General features: G+C 52.3%; 1 protein-coding gene across 1 annotated transcript in view; it reads left to right on the top strand.

The window, feature by feature from the left end:
* Positions 1-20,375, top strand: part of LOC140410712 (ectonucleotide pyrophosphatase/phosphodiesterase family member 3-like) — a 249,137-nt gene that overhangs the window by 141,840 nt on the left and 86,922 nt on the right. Inside the window, exons 12-14 of the mRNA XM_072499153.1 lie at positions 2,062-2,170; positions 3,342-3,473; positions 19,331-19,362. Coding sequence (XP_072355254.1) covers positions 2,062-2,170; positions 3,342-3,473; positions 19,331-19,362 — 273 coding nt within the window. The remainder of the gene's footprint in view (positions 1-2,061; positions 2,171-3,341; positions 3,474-19,330; positions 19,363-20,375) is intronic.

Raw genomic sequence — 20,375 nt, 5'->3', positions numbered from 1 at the left:
CACTCACTCTCCGGAGCACCTCACACCAGAACCCCTCCTCCATATCACACCAGAACCCCTCCTCCATATCCTCTCCCAACTCTTCCTCCCACTTTGCTTTGATCCCTTCCAGTGGTGCCTTCTCTTCTTCCAAAATAGCTCCGTAAACCGCCGACGCTACCCCTTTCTCCTGTCCCCCTGTCGTCAGCACCTCCTCCAGCAATGTGGAGGCCGGCTCCACCAGGGAGCTCTGTATCTACTTTCTGGCAAAATCTCGAACCTGCATGTATCTAAACATTTCCCCCTGCTCCAGCACATACTTCGCTTCCAGCTCCTTCAATCCTGCAAACCGACCCCTAAGAAACAGATCTTTTAGTATCTTAATCCCCTTCTCCTCCCATTTCCGAAAATTTCCATCCCACTTCCCTGGCTCAAATCCGTGGTTCCCCCGAATCGGCATTTCCCTTGACCCTGCCCCCAACCCGAACTGTTGGCGAAACTGCCTCCAAATTCTCAATGAAGCTATTATTACCGGACTCCCTCAGTATTTCCCCGGGGCCATCGGGAGCGGCGCTGTTGCTCGTGCTTTCAATCCCGACCCCCTGCACAAACTCACCTCCATTCTGACCCACTGGGAATCCACCCCTCTGACCCAGCTCCGCACCTTCTCCACATTCGCCGCCCAGTAGTAATACATCAGGTTTGGAAGTCCCAAACCCCCTGCCTGCCTTCCCCTCTGTAGCAGCACCTTTGTAACTCTGGCCACCTTCCCTCCCGATATGAACGAAGTAATCCTTCCCTCAATCTCTCTGAAAAAAGCCTTTGGCAGGAAAATCGGCAGGCATTGAAAAATAAACAGAAATCGCAGCAACACGTTAATTTTAACCGCCTGGACCCGACCCGCCAGTGTCAGAGGGAGTCCATCCCACCTTGCCAGTTCAGCTTTCACTCTCCCCACCAAACTAGAAATGTTGTACCTGTGGAGCACCCCCCCCCCTCCACTCCCGGGCTACCTGCACCCCTAGGTACCTAAAGTGAGTCCCTGCCCTATGGAATGCCAGCCCCCCCATCCCTGCTCCCACCCCCGGCCGAGACACCACAAAATACTCACTCTTGTCTAGATTTAGTTTGTACCCCGAGAAAGACCCAAACACTCGAAGCAGCTCCAATATTCCCCCTATCGACACACTCGGTTCCGACACGTATAACAGCAAGTCGTCGGATTGGCTCATATATTTGCAGGACACCCTATGCTCTATCCCCCTCACGCATTATTCCTTTCCATACCCCCGAACTTCTTAATGCGAAGGCCAACGGCTCAATCGCGAGTGCAAACAGCAGGGGGGACATAGGACATCCCTGCCTAGTCCCACGGTGGAGAGAAAAGTATCTCGAGCTGATGTTGTTTGTGCAGACACTCGCCCTCGGCTCCTTATATAGTAGCTTTACCCAGTTCACAAATCTTGGTCCAATCCCAAACCGTTCCAGAACTGCCATCAAGTACCCCCATTCTACCCGGTCAAATGCCTTCTTAGCGTCCAATGTGCTTTACTGACTTCTAAACAGTTACGGGGGATCCTCAAAATGTGTAGCACTCCCACTATAGGGCACATTTAGCATTAGTGCTGTCAGATGTTTCACGCCACAGGGTTATCACACGTCCCAAACTGAAGTGTCGATTTCCAGTTTTGTATCAGCAGCGAGAACTTCTGAAAACAGCAAACTCTCATTTTTAGGGCAGTGATATTTTAAAAATTTGAATCTGAAAGCAAAATTTTCTATACTGTCTTGACTTTCTAAGGATATTCCTTCTTCACTGCAGTAGAATTATACAATTGTAGAATGCCGGTGAGCAAAGCTTTAGACGTGGATTGAAGTCAACACATGTTCAGCCCAAGAATACTGCAAGTGAATTTCCAAATACACTGCCACTTGTTTCTGGATAACTGGGTCTTAAAAGTCTGAAATAGGAAGGTCTTCTACAAATTGATGAATTGAAGTTAAAGCAAAACCTGGTGTTTGAATAATTAAGTGTGCGTGTCTTGATTGAAAGTTAATGAAATATCTCTCATTATTTTGCAGGTGGTTGAAGCATTACAGGCAATTGATCAGGTTGTAGGAATGTTGATGAATGGACTCAAACAAAAAAACTTACACAATTGTGTTAACCTCATCATTGTAGCTGATCATGGTATGTCTTTTCAATATTACTTGCCATCAATGCAAAAGATACACTCAGAACATAAGGTTGTATTGGAACAAAGAAACACAAGTTTGAAAATAAATTAATATAGTGCTGATGCCATAAATTGGGCTGGGATTCATGTGGGCATGAATTGGGACAGGCATTTGTCAGCGTGACACTGCTGTGGTGGACCTCGCGGTGGACCAAGTGGGTAAATCTTCAAGGTGGGTGCCCCGAAATTCTTATCATGCAGGAACATTTACTATTCTGAAAGGCACATCGCTACTGCAAATATATGAGCCAATCCAGTCATTTTTATTTTACCAAAAAGGACAGCACTACAAAATAAATACAATTAAACCCATTGAAATAAATAACTGATAAAAGAATAAAACATTTCAGAAAATGAAATAGAATCTTAGGTGCTCAGTTGATATTCTGACTATATTAAAGTAAAGTCGCCATGGTCCCAGATGACCATGCTTTCCCCTTTGAGGAGGAGAGCTGAGTGATGGTGATTTAACCTGAGGATCACTACATCTAGGATGAGGGGCAAGGTTGAAAAGGCAGAGACCTCATGAATAACCTCAGGCATGACTACATATTATGATTGTGAACATTCACTAATGTCTCCAGCTATTCTCTGAGAACCCCAGATTTACCTGTCTAATCCTGATGGTCTTTTGAACGTCTGCTTATTTTGTTGCAATAAATCCACCAACCTTAAAGCTGGGTCTGTCAGAGAAACCCTATCAGACTTATGTAGTGGATTTCATGTTTGGAATGCCGTGGGCTACACAGGGTTCTTGTGTTATATGGATGGAAAATCTTGCAGCATCTACTTATCACATGATCTGAGCTGCTTCTGGACCAAGCTCTGTGCTGGATGTGTAGTTATAAATGTTATCTCATTAATGTAACTATTAGTGATTAAGCATGATATGTGCATAGAGTTGTAGTTGCTTCAATGTTAATTATACAAAGGCTTTGCCAATATTAACAAGAATGGTCTCAATGAGAATGTAAAAATCAAAGAAGATTTGTTATTTTATTTACTACGCTAAATGCAAATGTCATTCTTGGAAAACGCAGTATTTGAAGTGGCTCACGCAGTTTCAAAACTTTAGCAATATGACATTGCCTTATTGTTGTTTTCCTGGATTTCTTTGTCTTCCAGGAATGGATAAAACTTACTGTGATCAAATTGAATTTATGACTAAATATTTTGAAACAGTGGAGAATTTATACATGTATAATGGCCCAGCTGCTCGCATTCGAGCTAAAAATGTTCCAAAGGACTATTTGACATGCAAGTACCTTTTTTTAAATAATTGTTTTGATTGGGTTTTTGAACAAAGTATAATTTACCGTTATGTACACAGAATAAGAAATATATATATATATACATATATAGAAGAGAAAGGCACACCCAAACATATATTAAAAAAAAGGAATAATAATAAATAAAATAAAAAATAAAATAGAATAACTGGTAGGGTATTGTGCCGGTCTCCCGGTCTATCTCAACAGCAGCAACTCTGTACAGCTGGCAAAATTATTTACAACACATAAGTAGGCGACTGTGGGGGGGGGGGGAGGAGGGGTTGGAGACTGGGGAGGTAAATATATATTTGGGTGCCGGAGAAACAATTACAGAGGGCGATACTCGAATGGGTTTGGTGTTGATGTTGTCACTTGCTTCTCCCGGACGGATCTCGCTGCCGTTGTCATCTCGCGCTCACCTCCGCTTCAGCCGTTCCTACCGTCTTTCACCTGTATTCTCCTTGTTCTCTGTTCCTGGAGATGCCAAGTTTGTTATCGTATCCCGTGCTCTCCTTCCGGCTGTCATTTCCCTGCCTCCCCCCCCCCCCCCCCCCCCCCACCTCCCTGGTTCTCCTCTCTTGTTCCCTGTCCCTTCCCCCCCCCCCCCCCTCTCCCCCCTCCTGTGGTTCGCCTTTCTTTCCTCAGAGGTTTAGCTGTCCCCCACCCCCCTCTCCCGGTCTATCTCTCCCTCTCATGCTTTGGCTACTCTCCCCTGTTTCTTGGCTACCTGGCTATTCTGCTGCTTGTTCGTTGGCCACAAACAGGTCTCGGAACAATTGGGTGAATGGCTCCCACGTTCTGTGGAAGCCGTCGTCTGACCCTCGGATGGCGAATTTGATTTTCTCCATTTGGAGGGATTCCGAGAGGTCGGACAGCCAGTCTGCAGCTTTGGGTGACCGCCAGCCGAACAGGATTCTACGGCGGGCGATCAGGGAGGCAAAGGCAAGGACATCCGCCCTCCTCCCCAGGAATAGATCTGGCTGGTCTGAAACCCTGAAGACCGCCACTTTCGGGCATGGCTCCACCCTCACCCCCACCACCTTGGACATTGCCTCGTAGCAGGCTGTCCAGTACTCCACAAGTCTGGGGCAAGACCAGAACATGTGGGCGTGGTTGGCCGCACCTTCTTGGCACCGTTCCCATCTATCCTCCACCTCCGGGAAGAACCTACTCATACGGGTTCTTGTCAAGTGGGCTCTATGTACCACTTTTAGCTGCGTCAGGCTGAGCCTTGCGCACGTGGAGGTGGTGTTGACCCTGTGCAGTGCTTCGCTCCAGAGTCCCCACCCTATTTCAAACCCCAGGTCCTCCTCCCACTTCATTCTTGTTGTGTCCAGTACGGTGTTGGTCCTCTCTACCAGTCGGTCATACAGGTCGCTGCAGTTTCCTTTGTCTAGTATGCTTGCGTCCAGGAACTCTTCCAGTAGTGTCTGTCGTGGCGGTTGTGGATACGCCCTTGTCTCCTTTTGGAGGAAATTTTTGAGTTGTAGATACCTTAGCTCGTTCCTGTTGGCTATTTGGAATTTCTCTGTCAGTTCGTCCAGTGTTGTGACCCTGCCGTCTGTGTATAGGTTCCTGACTGTCAGTGTCCTTCCGTCCTGCCCCCACCTTTTGAAGGTGGCGTCAGTCAGCGCTGGTGTGAACCTATGGCTGTTGCAAATGGGAGCTTTACCCGACATTTTGATCAGGCCAAATTGCTGCCGTAGTTGGTTCCAGGATTGGAGGGTGGCTATCACCACTGGGCTGCTGGAGTGTTTTTTGGGTGGGGATGGGAGTGCTGCCGTGGCGAGGGCCCGGAGTGAGGCCCCCCTGCAGGAGGCCTCTTCCGCGGCACCCACTCGGCTTCTGGCTCCTTGATCCATCCCGTTATTCGCTCGGCCGTCGCCGCCCAGTCGTAGAATTGTAGGTTTGGGAGGGCTAGAACCCCCTGGATTTTGTTATTTGGGATCCTAGCATTCTTCCTCCCCCATACGGATGCCACAATTAGTGATGCGGCCACCAATTCACACGAGATGATTAGTAGAAGTGAACAGTGGTTTTAATAAGCTAGATCCGTGCCTGCCTGCGACTGCTCTGTACTGAGTGCCAGCTACAGGCTGCAGATCTATGTACCACCCCCAGGGGGCGGAGCCACAGGCGGAGCCCACAAGCGCATCGACATAATACAATACAATACAGTGGTGAATTGTAGCAGCAATACGTTCACCACAATTAGTTTGTCCAGTGCTTTGAAAAAGGCCTTGGGTATGTAGATCGGAATGGATCTAAGTAGGAAGAGGTACCTGGGCAGTACATTCATTTTGATCGTCTGGACTCTCCCCGCGTGGGAGTGTGTTCCAGGTCCTTTTTTACTTCCTCTGTCAGACTGGTGAGCTTCCATTTGTGAATCCCTTTCCAGTCGTGGGCTATTTGGATCCCCAGGTAGCGGAATTTGTGTTGGGCTTGTATAAACGGCAGTCCCGTTAGTGCTGTCCCCCATACTTGTGGGTGTACTGGGAAGATCTCACTTTTGCTCATGTTGAGTTTGTAGCCCGAGAAGGCGCCAAACTCTTTCAAGAGCGCGATGATTCCGTCCATGCTGCTTTGTGAGTCTGAAATGTAGAGGAGCAGGTCATCTGCATAGAGTGAGACTCTGTGCTCTCTGCCTCCCCTTCAGATCCCCCTCCAGCTTTTTGCCGCTCTGAGCGCGATTGCTAGTGGTTCGATCGCTAGAGCGAAGAGCAGCGGGACAGTGGGCATCCTTGTCTGGTGCCCCTGTGCAGCTGGAAGTACTGAGAGTTGGTGTTGTTTGTCCATACGCTTGCCATGGGAGCGTTGTATAGGAGTTTTACCCAGGAGGTGAGCCCTGTTCCAAGCCCGAACCGATCCAGACCCTATGAGGTATTTCCGCTCAACTCTGTCGAAGGCCTTTTCTGCATCTAGGGAGACGATCACCTCTGGTGTTCTCTCCCCGGATGGGGTCATTATCACGTTCAGCAGGTGCCTGATGTTCGAGGTAGGCTGTCTACCTTTGACAAAGCCCGTCTGGTCCTCTGCGACCACCTCTGGTACGCAGTCTTCTAGCCTTTTGGCTAGGATTTTGGTCAGTATTTTGGTATCTGCGTTCAGCAGTGAGATGGGTCTGTATGACCCACATTCCGTTGGGTCTTTGTCTTTCTTAGGTATAAGCGAGATTGAGGCCTGTGCTAGCGTGGGCGGCAGTGTGCCCCTCGCTCGTGAGTCTGTGAACATCTCCCGCAGGTGCTGGGCCAGTGCTGTCGCAAATCTTTTGTAGAAGTCCGCCGGGAACCCGTCTGGTCCCGGCGCCTTCCCCACCTGCATGGAGCTAATGCTGTCCATGATCTCTCCCAGTGCTAGTGGTGCTTCCAGGCTCCGTTTTTTGCCCTCCCCCATGACTGGTATGTCCAGTCCATCAAGGAACCGTTTCATCCCGGACTCCCCCATTGGGGTCTCTGAGGTGTACAGCCCTTGGTAGAAGGCCTTGAAGGTTTTGTTGATCTTTTCTGTTTCTGTTTCTAGCGTGCCTCTGGTATCCCTGATTTGTGCAATTTCTCTGGTGGCTGCCTGCTTTCTCAGCTGGTGTGCCAATAGGCGGCTGGCTTTGTCTCCGTGTTCGTATAGGGTCCCACGTGCCTGGCGGAGTTGGTGCATTGCTTTCCTGGTGGAGAGCAGGTCAAAGTTCCTTTGTAGCTCTTTCCTCTCCACCAGGAGCTCTACGGTCGGGGCCTCGGAGTATTTATGGTCTACCTCCAGTATGGACTCAACCTGCTGCTGCCTAGCCGCCCTTTCCTCCCTATCTCTTCACGCTTTGAAAGCGATGGTTTCCCCTCTTAGTACGGCCTTTAGCGCTTCCCAGAACGTGGAGGGTGAGACCTCCCCGTTTTGGTTGTTCTCCGTGTACTCTGCTATGGCCCGCGATATCTTTCCGTTGAAGGCCTTGTCTGCTAGTAGGGCAACGTCCAACCTCCATGTGGGGCGTTGGGCCCTGCCCGTCTCCAGCCTCACGTCCATGTAGTGTGGAGCGTGGTCTGATATCACAATTGCGGTGTATTCCATTTTGTCTATCCCCGGAAGCACCGTTTTCCCCACCACAAAGAAGTCAATTCTGGTGTATACGTCGTGTACTGGGGAGAAGAAGGAGAATTCCTTCTCCCCCGGGTAGGTGAACCTCCAGGGGTCCACCGCTCCCATCTGCTCCATAAAGTGACTGAGTTCCCTTGCCATGCTTGAGGTTTTCCCCGTTTTGGGGTTTGATCTGTCTGTCTTTGGGTCCTGTACACAGCTGAAGTCCCCCCCCCATGATTAGTCGGTGCGTCGCTATGTCAGGGATTTCTGCCCTGGTCTTCTTGATGAAGCTTGTGTCGTCCCAATTGGGTGCGTACACGTTAACTAGTACTACCGGTGCCCCATCCAGGGCCCCGCTGACCATGACGTACCATCCCCCTGGGTCCGTAACCGTCTTTGTCGCCCTAAACATCGTCCTCTTGCCGATCAATATCGCCACCCCCCTGGCCCTTGTCCCATAGCAGGAATGGTAGGTTTGTCCCACCCAGCCCTTTCTTACCCACGGTCGGTCCTGCTCTCTCAGGTGTGTCTCTTGGAGGAAGACTATGTCGGCCCTCATATTTCTTAGGTGGGTGAGGACTCTGGATCTCTTCACTGGGTCATTGAGTCCCCTTATGTTCCAGTTGACTATCCTGGTGGGGGGCGTCTGTCCCCCCGCTCCTGTGGGATTAGCCACACTTACCTGGTGGACGCGCCCCTGCCCCCCGGGGTTTCCCTTTGTTAGGGGGCCGTCCAGGATGGCCACTGTCACTGCTCTCTCCATGCGGTAGGGTCCCTGCGCTCCAGGGTTCATCTTTGTCTAGGGGGCACCTGACATGGCCGCCTACTGTGTGTCCGCCACGCGGCTAGCCCCCTGCACTCTGGGGTCTCCCTTCGCCCAGAGACCGTACTGGGTGGGTGCTTACAGCGATTCCTTGTTTCGAGCCCTTGGTTGTGGCACTTTGTAGCCCTATTGCTATTCCTTTTCTAGCCTTGTTTGTCCCTCCTTCCCTGCCCCCCCCCCCCACCCCCCGCCGGTCTCTCCCTCCCTGTGTCCTCCCCCCCCGCCCCCCTCCCGGTCTCTCCCTTTCCCCCTCTCCCGTATACCCCACTTTTGTCCCTCTTTCCCCTGTTCCTATCCCCGTTTGCTCTCCCGCCTCTGTTGAGTGGTCCCCCCGCTCTCTGCCTGGCGCATTCCCCCCTGTTGGGGGCGCGCTGCGGCCCTGCTTTGTTCCATGCCCCCAGCGCTAGCTTTCCTACTAGTACGGTGGCCCCCCTCTCGGGAGTTACTGTCTCGCTTCCCCCCTGCCCGGCCTCTACGGTTTTCTGCCCACTCTTCCCCTGTCCTACCCTGCGCTCCCCTCGCTTGCTCTCCCTTCTCCGCTTCTCTCGTTCCCTCGTGCTGGGGCCTGGTCTCCCACCTGAAGTTGTCCCTCGGGCAGTGGTTTGCTTTTTATTCAGAGTGCGCTCGCCGTGGTGGGGGTGGGGGCAGGGGGGCCTGGCGTTGCCTCACCCCTCCCCCATCGGCATGTTGTTGCCCCCTGCCAGGGGCCCCTTATTTCTACCCTAGCTGCTGGTTTTCCAGCCCGTGTTCCTCGACAAACCTGTTTGCTGCGGCGGGGGTTGTGAAGAAGTATTCTCTTTCTTGGTATGTGACCCAGAGTTTCGCTGGGTACAGCACACCAAAACACACTTCGTTCTTGTGAAGAGCTGTGTGGTGAATGTATAATTACTGATAATTCACCAGTGCACTGTGTTATGTGATTAACCCTGTGGGCTCTACCTATGGGCCATTGTGTGGCTTCACCCACAGGGGATATGTTGGGGCATGTATGGGCTCCGCCCATGGCTCCACCCCCTTTACAGGAAGTATAAGAGCTGCTGACCTGCTGGGCCGCCTTCAGTGTTGTACCGGTCACAGGCAGGCTCAGGTCTAAGCTGATTAAAACCACGGTTTACTTCTCCACGTGTCTTCGAGTGAATTGATGGTACCATCAATTTCATCAGCTTAAAATACTATGATAGAATCAGCCCTCAAACCTGACAGACTGGAACTTGATCCACAGGCCGCGGAGGCGCAAGAAATATTTTCACATTGGCTTCGATGCTTCAAGGCCTATCTCGCCGCGTCGTCTACACCATCTGTCACTGACGAACAGAAGCTGAGCCTCCTCCACGCACGGGTGAGCCATCGCATTTCTGTCCAGCTTGACGAAGCTGCTTCCTATACAAAGGCCCTCGCACTACTCGAACGCCTCTATGTGCGGCCTGTGACCGAGGTCTACGCGCGACACATCTTCACCACTCACCGCCAGCGCCCCGTGGGGGGAGTCGCTAGATGATTACCTACCCGACCTCAAAACCCTCGTGCGCAACTGTAACTACCAGGCCGTTACGGCCACTCAGCACATGGAGCTCGCCGTCCGAGACGTTTACGTGGCGGGGGTCCGATCGAACTATGTGAGACAGCGCCTGCTTGAAAAAGGGGCCCAGGACCTGGACGACACGGGAAAACTGGCTATCTCTCTGGAGGCCGCTTTTCAGAGCCTTACTGCGTTCCCGGCCGATCACGCAACCCCCTCATGGGCCCCCGACCCGAAACTACCCCAGGCCTGTGCCGCGCGGCTGCCCGCCCATCATGGGGGGCTACCCTGCTACTTTTGCGGCCAGTCCCAACACCCCCGACTGCACTGCCCGGCCCGCAACGCGAACTGCAGCAGCTGCGGGTGAAAAGGACACTTCGCCAAGGTTTGCCCGGCCAGGTCTAAGAACTCGAACTCACAGACCCGATCCACAGACTCACAGGCCCGCAGACCCCGCAAGGTGGCAGCGTGTCTGCCGCCTCCGCCTCCGCATAACATGTGCGACTCATGGGGGCCACCATCTTGGCCATCCTCCCCACGCGGCCGGCCACGTGCGATCCATGGGGGCCGCCATCTGCTACGCCACTCGACGCGTACGACCTACATGGACAGCCATCGCGGGGCCGCCCCCGCACCTCCAATCATGCCGCCGGCCACCCTGGACCAGTCGCGACCTAAGCACCTCCGGAGCTCCATGATGGCCGTCTGGGTTAACGGATCCGAGACACCTTGCCTTTTCGACACCGGGAGCACAGAGAGCTCCATTCACCCGGACATGGTAAGACGCTGCTCGCTCCCAATATTCCCGATGCAACAAACCATGGGCGAATTTCTCCTACCCGCCCCGCCACATTTCTGCCCCGACCGGCCGGCGGGAGTCTCCGTAACACCGGCCGGTCAATGGGGTTTCCCATTGTGGGGCAGCCCCACGCCGTCGGGAAACCCCCAGGCGCCGGCAAAACGGAGACTCCCGCCGGCGGAGAATGACGCCCCATATTCCTCGCCTCTGGGTCGCACTCGGTGCAAATCCAAGGCTGCACTACTGCAACCCTAGCGATACAGGGCGCGGAATATGCTAATTTTCAACTATATGTGCTCCCTGACCTCTGCGCCCTCTCCTTTTGGGACTCGACTTCCAATGCAACCTCAGGAGCCTAACTCTTAAGTTTGGGGGGCCCCTGACCCCGCTCACCATAGGCAGCGTCGTGACCCTAAAAATCGACCCCCCCCCCTCTCTTCGCAAACCTCACCGCCGATTGCAAGCCAGTAGCCACCAGAAGCAGGCGGTATAGCATGCAGGACAGGACGTTCATTAGGTCCGAGGTCCAGTGTCTCCTGTGGGAGGGGGTCATAGAGGCCAGCAACAGCCCCTGGAGAGCTCAGGTGGTGGTCGTCAAGACCGGGGAAAAGTTCCGGATGGTGGTTGATTACAGCCAGACCATTAACCGGTTTACGCAACTTGATGCGTACCCCCTTCCCCAGATTGCAGACATGGTAAATCAGATTGCGCACTACCGCGTGTTCTCCACGGTGGATCTGAAGTCTGCATACCACCAGCTCCCAATCCGCCCGGAGGACCGCCTCTACACGGCTTTTGAGGCAGACGGCCGCCTTTTCCATTTCCTCCGGGTCCCCTTTGGCGTCGCGAACGGGGTTTCGGTGTTCCAACGAGCGATGGACCAAATGGTGGACCAGTACGGGCTGCGGGCCACGTTTCCGTACTTGGACAATGTCACCATCAGCAGGACCACGACGCCAACCAACGATCGGTAGCTTTCCTGTTCGACAACACGCAGCGGGGCAAAATCAAGAACGATAAGATCTTGAGGTGGAGGATCGAACTCTCCGCCTATAACTACGATATAGTATATCGTCCTGGGAAGCTCAACCAGCCCCCAGATGCCCTGTCCCGTGGCACATGCGCCAGCATGCAAGATGACCGACTAAGGGCTATCCGCGATGACCTCTGCCACTCGGGGCTCACCCGGCCCGCCCATTCCATCAAGGCCCGCAACCTGCCCTACTCCACCGAAGAGGTCAGAGCTATAACCAGAGACTGCCAAATCTGTGCAGAGTGTAAATCGACCGGATAAGGCCCACCTGGTAAAGGCATCCCGGCCTTTTGGACGCCTCGGTATCGATTTCAAAGGGCCCCTCCCCTCTAATAACCGCAACACGTACTTCCATAACATCATAGATGAGTTCTCCCGCTTCCCGTTTGCCATCCCCTGCCCTGATATGACCACCCCCACTGTCATTAAAGCCCTGCATAGTATCTTCACCCTGTTTGGTTTCCCCAGTTATGTCCACAGTGACCGGGGCTCGTCGTTCATGAGTGACGAACTGCGTCAGTACCTGCTCAGTAAGGGTATCGCCTCGAGCAGGACGACCAGCTATAACCCCAGGGGAAACGGGCAGGTGGAGAGGGAGAACGTGATGGTATGGAAGTCCATCCTCCTGGCCCTACTGTCTAGGAATCTCCCAGTTTCCCACTGGCAGGTGGTCCTCCCCGACGCACTCCACTCCATTAGGTCACTCCTTTGCACAGCCACAAACGAGACACCTTATGACCGCCTGTTTGTTTTCCCTAGGAAATCCACTTCCGGGGTCACGCTTCCGTCCTGGCTGACGACACCGGAGCCCATCCTACTCCACAAACACATAAGGAGCCATAAGTCTGACCCCCTGGTCGAGAGGGTCTAGTTCCTTCACACCAACCCCCAGTACGCATACGTAGAGCTCCCCGATGGCCGACAGGATACGGTCTCCCTCCAGGACCTGGAACCCGCAGGATCCCTACCATCACCCCAACCTACCCCCCCCAACCTACACCAAACAGCGCCCCCGCCCCTACAGGGCCTCCACATCCCCCTCCCCCCTTCGCCAACCTACAATAATGAAGCTCCTGAAGACACGCTCCCGGAGTCCACACCTGTGCCCTCATCGACGAGTTCACCACCCATGCCCGCACCGACAAGTTTGACACCCGTGCCCGCTGCGAAACCAGAGCTCCGACGATCTCAGTGCATGATCAGGGCTCAGGGCGCCGGACATACTGAACCTGTGAGCCCTTCACCCCCGCTGGACTTCAATTTTTTAACAGGGGGTGAATGTGGTAAACATATTATAGTAACCATTCACCACTGTACTACATTGTACCACGCTGTTGCCCATGTGGGCTCCCTCTATGGACTATTGTACTGTACTACACTGGTTGTATCATGTTGGTGCCCTGGCCCCGCCCCCTTGAGGGGAGGTATAAAGAGCAGCTGCTCTCATTGCAAAGCAGTCGCAGGCAGGCACTGTTCTAGTTGATTAAAGCCACTGTTCACTTCTATTCTCTGTCTCGTGCGAATTGATGGTCGCATCAGATGTACAATGTAAACGGTGATGCCAATTCCTCCAGATTATGATGAATAGAACATTTAAAATTCTAATTTCAAACAGGGAATGATCAATACAAATTAGTCAAATTTGTTACCTATATTTTAAATTAACTGTTAATGAACATTTTGTCTCATTTATTAATTACAGTTTGTGTTCTAGTAAGAATATTTTAGAGATTGTGGCTCCTGATTTCTGTTCTTCTTGGTCTTGTCCCGCACCTTTGACAAGAAATCAGTAAAAACTGGACAGAAATAGTGAAAGTAGCTGAACCTCCCCTTAGCCAACAACATAGCCGTCGCATTTTGCAGAGAAATAGGTTGGTACAACCCACAATCCGTGGGATTCCATGGTTGTGCAAGTGAAACCGGCTGTATGTTGCCCCCGTTTTTATTGGAATCGATTGTGTTCCATGTGGCCCCGGTGCTAGCCTATTAACGGATCCTGAATTGCTCCACGACCAGCAAGATTGTAGATGGGAGGGCCATGTCATCAAAATATGCCAAAAAGTCCACTGATTCAGTCCCAGCGTCAACACTTAGTTTCTCAAACGGAGACTCCCGCTGCTAGACTTTCAAACATTTAATCAACAATCAGCCCCCCTTACCCATACCCAACTTTAATACCAAGCATTATAGGAAGAAAAGGAAAAAGAGAATACAGCCAAATCCCCTCCCTCAAACAGCCCCAGCAATACAATAAACAGCCCCTCCAACAAGCCCCATAACTATACTGCGCCCTCCCCCACTTTACAATCACCCCACACAAAAATACAGATACAGAAGAACTTAATAATGAACAAACAGCAAAGACCATAGTTCTCAAACACTTTAGTTTTCCCGCAATCCTTGTCTCTTAACAAAGTAATTTGCTCCCTCCGGCACATTGAAATGATAATCTCTGTAACCTGACGACAAGTCGGGTACATGATTCCAAATCGCACATTGCTCTTATAGAATGTAGCCTTAGCTTTATTAAATGCTGCACGCTTTCTTGCCAGCTCTGCCCCAACGTCTTGGTATATTCTGATGACATGGTTCTCCCATCTACAATTTTGGTGGTCCTTCGCCCATCTCAGGACCCAGGTCGCTATGAAAACTGACTATGACAGCCCGTGATGGCTCCCCTCCCTCCCCCCACCGATCTGGGCTTCTGTATCGACGATCGATGCTCCGGTCCAACTCAGGACGTGTCAGCAAGATACCCTCCCCCATCAACTTTCCAAACATCTTAGAGATGTAATCTGTCATGTTTGTACCTTCCAGGCCCGGCAGCCAAACAATTCTTACATTCTGCCATCTGGAGCGGTTCCCCAGATCATTGACCTTAGCCTTTAACGCCCTCTGCTCCTCTGCCAGCAACCCCATCTCTGCCTCGAGAGAGACTGATACACCATCAATAATAGACGACGAGTGATGAACGTAACTGAGGCTTTAATACACTAAACAGCAAGCCTCCTGCCTCCTTGCCACTTTTATACAGAAGCCCGAGGGGACGGGCCACAGGCGGAGCCAGCCTGGACAAGCCCAGGCATGCACAATGCAGCACAATGCATATAATACAATAACATGGTTTACCACAGAGACATTCCAATCTCTATGGTCCACCTTCTTGATTGTTGCCCTCTGTATCTCTACCACTGATCCATCCTGTTCAAAGATACCCAAATAGGTGCCACAGCCTCCTCAATCGCCTTCACCAAGTCCTCAGCAACCACTTGTCGCTGCTTCTTAAATTTACTTGTTAAGAAGTCGTCCAACTTCTTGGTTCACTGAGGGTGCAATGACGCCACAGAGACCTCTGCTATTTTCTCTCCTTCTGAAGCTCGGGGACCTTCTGAATACAATGAAGATCCCTTGCACAACTTCTGAGTGATGGTACCCACCATCACTCACAAGAAGGGATCTTATTCTATCATACTGCACCAATTCTTCCCAAACATCACCCGTTAACCGGGCAGAAAGGGTCAAAGAAAGAAAATCTCCAGGTGGGAGCCAACACTGTGTGTGACTGCTCACCTCATAACCACCACTAGAAGTCTCTTAGTCCCTTCTTTTTCCACATTATCTTCTCTGTGATATTTTTGAGAGTTCTCCATTCCATTCATTTCTTCCTACATCACTATGCCAGGCACCACCTGTCAACTGAAGGGATGGGTTCCTTTTTCCTAGATCTCGTAAATATTCCTCTTACATGCTCATTATGATAGGTGCAAGGACAGTCCTTGAGGATGATTTTGATGGTTCCCTCTTGTAAAAATATAGAGGGCGGGATTCTCCACTGCCCGACGCCAATATCATAATCGGCGATCGGGCGGAGAATCCCTGATTACGACCGAATCGGGAGCAGCGCCTGTTTTTGGATGCTCCGCCCCCTCCAAAACGATATCATCGAGGAATACGCCACACGCCGTTGGGACGGCTTCAGGACGTTACCTGAAGGCCCTCCCCCGATGCTCCACCCCCCATGGGTCAAGTTCACGACGGCGTGGGACACGTGTGCTCTCAGTTTTCGTGAACCCGGCGTGGGCGGCTGCAGACTGTCCAGTGCCGCCACTGTCAGGGGGGTAGGGAGGAGCCGTGCTGCTGGCCGGTCGGGCTTCGGTGAGAGCTGGAGGGACTGGTGGGAATGCCCCCTGGGGTGTCCAGGGGCTGTCCAGTGGGGGCACTATCTGGCAGGTCGGGTCTGCGTACGGCCGATGCCCTGTTGTACGGCACGACTGCTGCAGGTCGTCGCTGTGCGCATGCATAGCCACGAACCCGGCAATTCTTCAGATGTTTATATTGGGACGGTCGTGCATTTTGCATGATGCGGCTGCTAGCCCCTCACCGGTCAGAGGATCGGTATTGGGATCTCGACGATGTATTTGTCATAAAACCAGACAATTCCTCTGGACATAGCCTCAAAATCGGAGAATCCAGCTCCTAGTCTGTAATTGGGGTCTTTCCACAACAATGAAACTGACATTGAAAGAGCTGGAATTGGGAAAGAATTTGTCATTGATCATCACCTTTCCATGGCAATACGTGCCGCTGCTAACACCTGCTGCCAGTAGCCAAAATAATTGTAATAAATAAAATAATTACTATTCGTCATTTCGACGATTGACAGCTTAAGTGAGCTCCTCCAAAGTCTCTCCTTGGACATGTAGGACGGGATTCTCTGACCCCCCGCCGGGTCGGAGAATCCCCGGGGGGCGGGTCGGAGAATCCCCTGGGAGAGACGCGAATCCCGCCCCGCTGCCCCGATGGCGTCTGCCGTATTCTCCGGCGCCGTTTTTCGGGCGGGGGCGGGGTTTCCGCCACGCTGGTTGTGGGCCGTTGGCAGCGGCCCCCCCCGGCGATTCTCCGGTCCCCGATGGGCCGAGCGGTGGTCCATTTTTGGCCAGTCCCGCTGGCGTGAATTACTCAACACTCACACCGGACCTGGCAAGTGAGTATGCGTGAGCGGTCCTCGGGGGTCGCGGGGGGATCCGACCCCGGGGGGCCCTCACGGTGTCCTGGCCCGCCATTGGGGCCCACCAATCTGCAGGCGGGTTTGTTCCATGGGGGCACTTCTTTCTTCCACGCCGGCCCCTGTAGGGCTCCGCCATGGCTGGTGCGGAGAGGAGATGAGCCAAAATATGCCGGCCGGTCTGAGCATGCGTGGAATCACGCCGCCCATTCCGTGCATGCACGAGATCACGCTGGCCCTTTGGCGCATGTGCGATCTCGCACTATCTCTTTGGTGCCGCCCCCTCTGCCACATTTTCGGGGGCTGTTGACGCCGGAGTGGTTGACGCCGGTTCTCCCGCCGGTGTGGGGACTTATTCCCCAGAAGGGAGAATCCTGGCCGTAATATCTGGGGCGACATTCTCTGACCCCCCCGCCGGGTCGGAGAATCGCCGGGGGCTGGCGTGAATCCCGCCCCCGCTGGTTGCCGAAGTCTCCGGCACCGGATATTCGGCGGGGGCGGGAATCGCGCCGCGCCGGTTGGCGGGCCCCCCCGCTCGATTCTCCGGCCTGGATGGGCCGAAGCCCTGCCGATAAATTGCCTGTCCCGCCGGTGTAAATTAAATCACCTACCTTATCGGCGGGACAAGGCGGCGTGGGCGGGCTCCGGGGTCCTGGGGGGGGCGCGGGGCAATCTGACCCCGGGGGGTGCCCCCACGGTGGCCTGGCCCGTGATCGGGGCCCACCGATCCGCGGGCGGGCCTGTGCCGTGGGGGCACTCTTTCCCTTCCGCCTCCACCACGGTCTCCACCATGGCGGAGGTGGAAGAGTCTCCCTCCACTGCGCATGCGTGGGAAACTGTCAGCGGCCGCTGACGCTCCCGCGCATGCGCCGCCCGGAGATGTCATTTCCGCGCCAGCTGGCAGGGCAACAAAGGCCGTTTCCGCCAGCTGGCGGGGCGGAAATTCCTCCGGCGTCGGTCTAGCCCCTCAATGTTGGGGCTCCGTCCCCAAAGATGCGGAGCATTCCGCACCTTTGGGGCGGCGCGATGCCCGTCTGATTGGCGCCGTTTTGGGCGCCAGTCGGTGGACATCGCGCCGTTTCCGGAGAATTTCGCCCCAGGTGAGCGAATCAAACCAGGGAATCAAACCTCTAGTTCTGTGATAAGTGAACTGATCTTGGATGGAGCAATGTTAAAGAGACTGCAAACATCCTTATCGCTCCTGGGCTATGAAAAGGTAGAATTCATCAGGGTTCTTGATTACTTTTCAATCACATTGAGAATGAGATCAGATGAACAAAAGCTTTGCAAAGGAGAATTGTGTACTGCTATTTATAGTCCAGGCTCATTCATGCAGTATAGTGACTTGAATGTGGTAATGGAGAGCAGAAAGCACTGATAGCATTGGACTTGGGATGTGTTTTCACCTTCACAAGGGGCTGGATTTTGTAGGGTCTACAAGGGTCTTAGTTGGAGAACCAGCAGGGACCTTCCCATCAATTCGGTGGCAGAAGCATGATGGAATAAAATGCCCTTTGGTCATTTAAGTGGCTATCACGATTGAGGTCAGCTGAAGTCCTACCCGTCAAAAGCTGCCAGCCAACCAGGGACTGGCAACTACTTGTCACCGCCGGTTTCAGTGGGAGAGATGGTTACTAGCAGCAGAGGTTCAGGATCATTGTGGGTCCTAAGGCCAAAGATGAGTGAGGATGTGATATGGACTGTGGAGTTCAGGCCTTGGAGAAGGTTGGGAATGGGTGGCTCGGTGGCACAGTGGTTAGCACTGCTGCCTCACAGCTCCAGGGTTCCAGGTCCAATTCCAGCCTCGGGTGATTGTCTGTGTGGAGTTTGCACTTTCTCCCCGTGTCTGTGTGGGTTTCCTCCGGGTGCTCCGGTTTCCTCTCACAGTCCAAAGATGTGCAGGTTAGGTAGATTGGCCATGATAAATTTCGCCTTTGTCCAAAAGATTAGGTGGCGTTACTGGTTTCTGGCGATAGGGTGGAGGCATGGGCTTATGTACGGTGCTCTTTCTAAGGTCCTGTGCAGACTCGATGGGCTGAATGGCCTCCTTCTGCACTGTAAATTCTACAGGGGTGCTGGAGTCAAGGCCAGGAGAGCGGTGTTCAGCAACCCCCCCCACACACACCCCACACACTCTCTCCTGATGCTGGGTCTTCCAATCAGACACAGGGTTCCTGATATCGAGAACCACTTCCCCAGGAGCCACTCACAGGTTGGCCTTCCGAGGGCATGGGCAAGCTGTGCAGTTCTTGTTAAATCCATGAGGCACCACTAAATTGTGATAGCTGCAGGCATAACGATTGTCAACAGGCTCATTAACAAGCCTTACTGACGTCCTGCCGGCGGCAGCTGGGAATCCCACGTCAGCCCCTTTTGCTCTCCCATTTAATCGGGGAAGGTTCTCCCAATGCCAGAGACTGGCTCAGGGCCTTGCCTATGACTAAGTGGGTCCGAGCTGCCATGTTTCTGCTATGACAGAAGGCATTAAATCCAGTCCAAGAGGTGGAAGGAAAAGGAGCGGTACAAAGGAATATACAGTACATCTGAATTCATTACCAGAATTTTATAGACTAACTATAGTTCTTTGTTTCTTTTTCAGTTGATTCAGAAGGAGTTGTTAAAAACCTTTCTGTAAGTAATAGAAAATGATTTCAATTTGCTTGACAGAATTGGTGGCTTCCAACTGTGTATTCCACTTTAATGCTACAAGTTAACTGCAGTATCCTTCTCTGTAAATGTTCCTTTGATATTCCAGAATTATGGATTTTTTCACTGGAATTGAGAAGGTCGAAAGGATTAAAAGTGATGAAAGCTTTTGAGAAGCTAAACTGCAAAACAATGGCCTCAATATTGACTTCTTCACAATGGGCAGGGTTTGGTTATGGATTAAAATTTGTTCAAATGCAACACAGCCTTTGCTGTTTTTATGATTTTGGATAATGTGCTCTGTAACTGTGCTGTTCATCACTTCATTAACATATTTAAGTCTGGCGATTTAATCTGGCAGTGCGATTGGGAGCCTAATTTAAATGTTACCACTGCAGGACCGATTTCCCAAGGCTTGGGAAACTCGGTAGTAAAGTAAAGGTGGGGTTGTTGGCTCCAGAAGGTAAGTGCTTTTTACAACACTGCTTGTGGACTGAGAGGAGGGAGATTGTTCTGCCTGGGCCATCAAAATAAACCTTTATACCTAACCCTCACCACGAACACTGCTCCCCCTTCCCCAAGCCCATTCTTTCCCTTCACACAATTGGTGGCCTGAAAAAGCAGCCTTTATCCACAACCCCCATCCTGCTGATTGTCACTCTGCTCCTCTCTGATCAGCAAGCATCAATTGTAGTTTCCATCTTCCCACTTGCCACTTTCTGCCTCGTTTCCCCCCAACCCTTCCCCCACCCTTCCAAGGACCATCTCCAAGCATCCCCAGCCCTTTTTCATGCAGCTTTGTTAGAACGTTAAGTGCTTTGTAACAAATGATTCTGACAGTAGAGCTGATAAAATCACTTCAAAGACAATAAGGCACACACTTGCGAAGGCAAAATTTAAAAGGATATAGAGGACCTTTGTGGCAGTGAGATTAAGAATAAAATCCTCCAATAAAGGAGGTAGCACCAACATAAGCTTGATGAGACAAATAGCCTTTG

Source organism: Scyliorhinus torazame, chromosome 4, assembly GCF_047496885.1.
Source record: "Scyliorhinus torazame isolate Kashiwa2021f chromosome 4, sScyTor2.1, whole genome shotgun sequence".
Lineage (NCBI taxonomy): Eukaryota > Metazoa > Chordata > Chondrichthyes > Carcharhiniformes > Scyliorhinidae > Scyliorhinus > Scyliorhinus torazame.
Note: the sequence above shows the minus strand (reverse complement) of the source record. Positions and strands in the feature narration are given on the sequence as shown.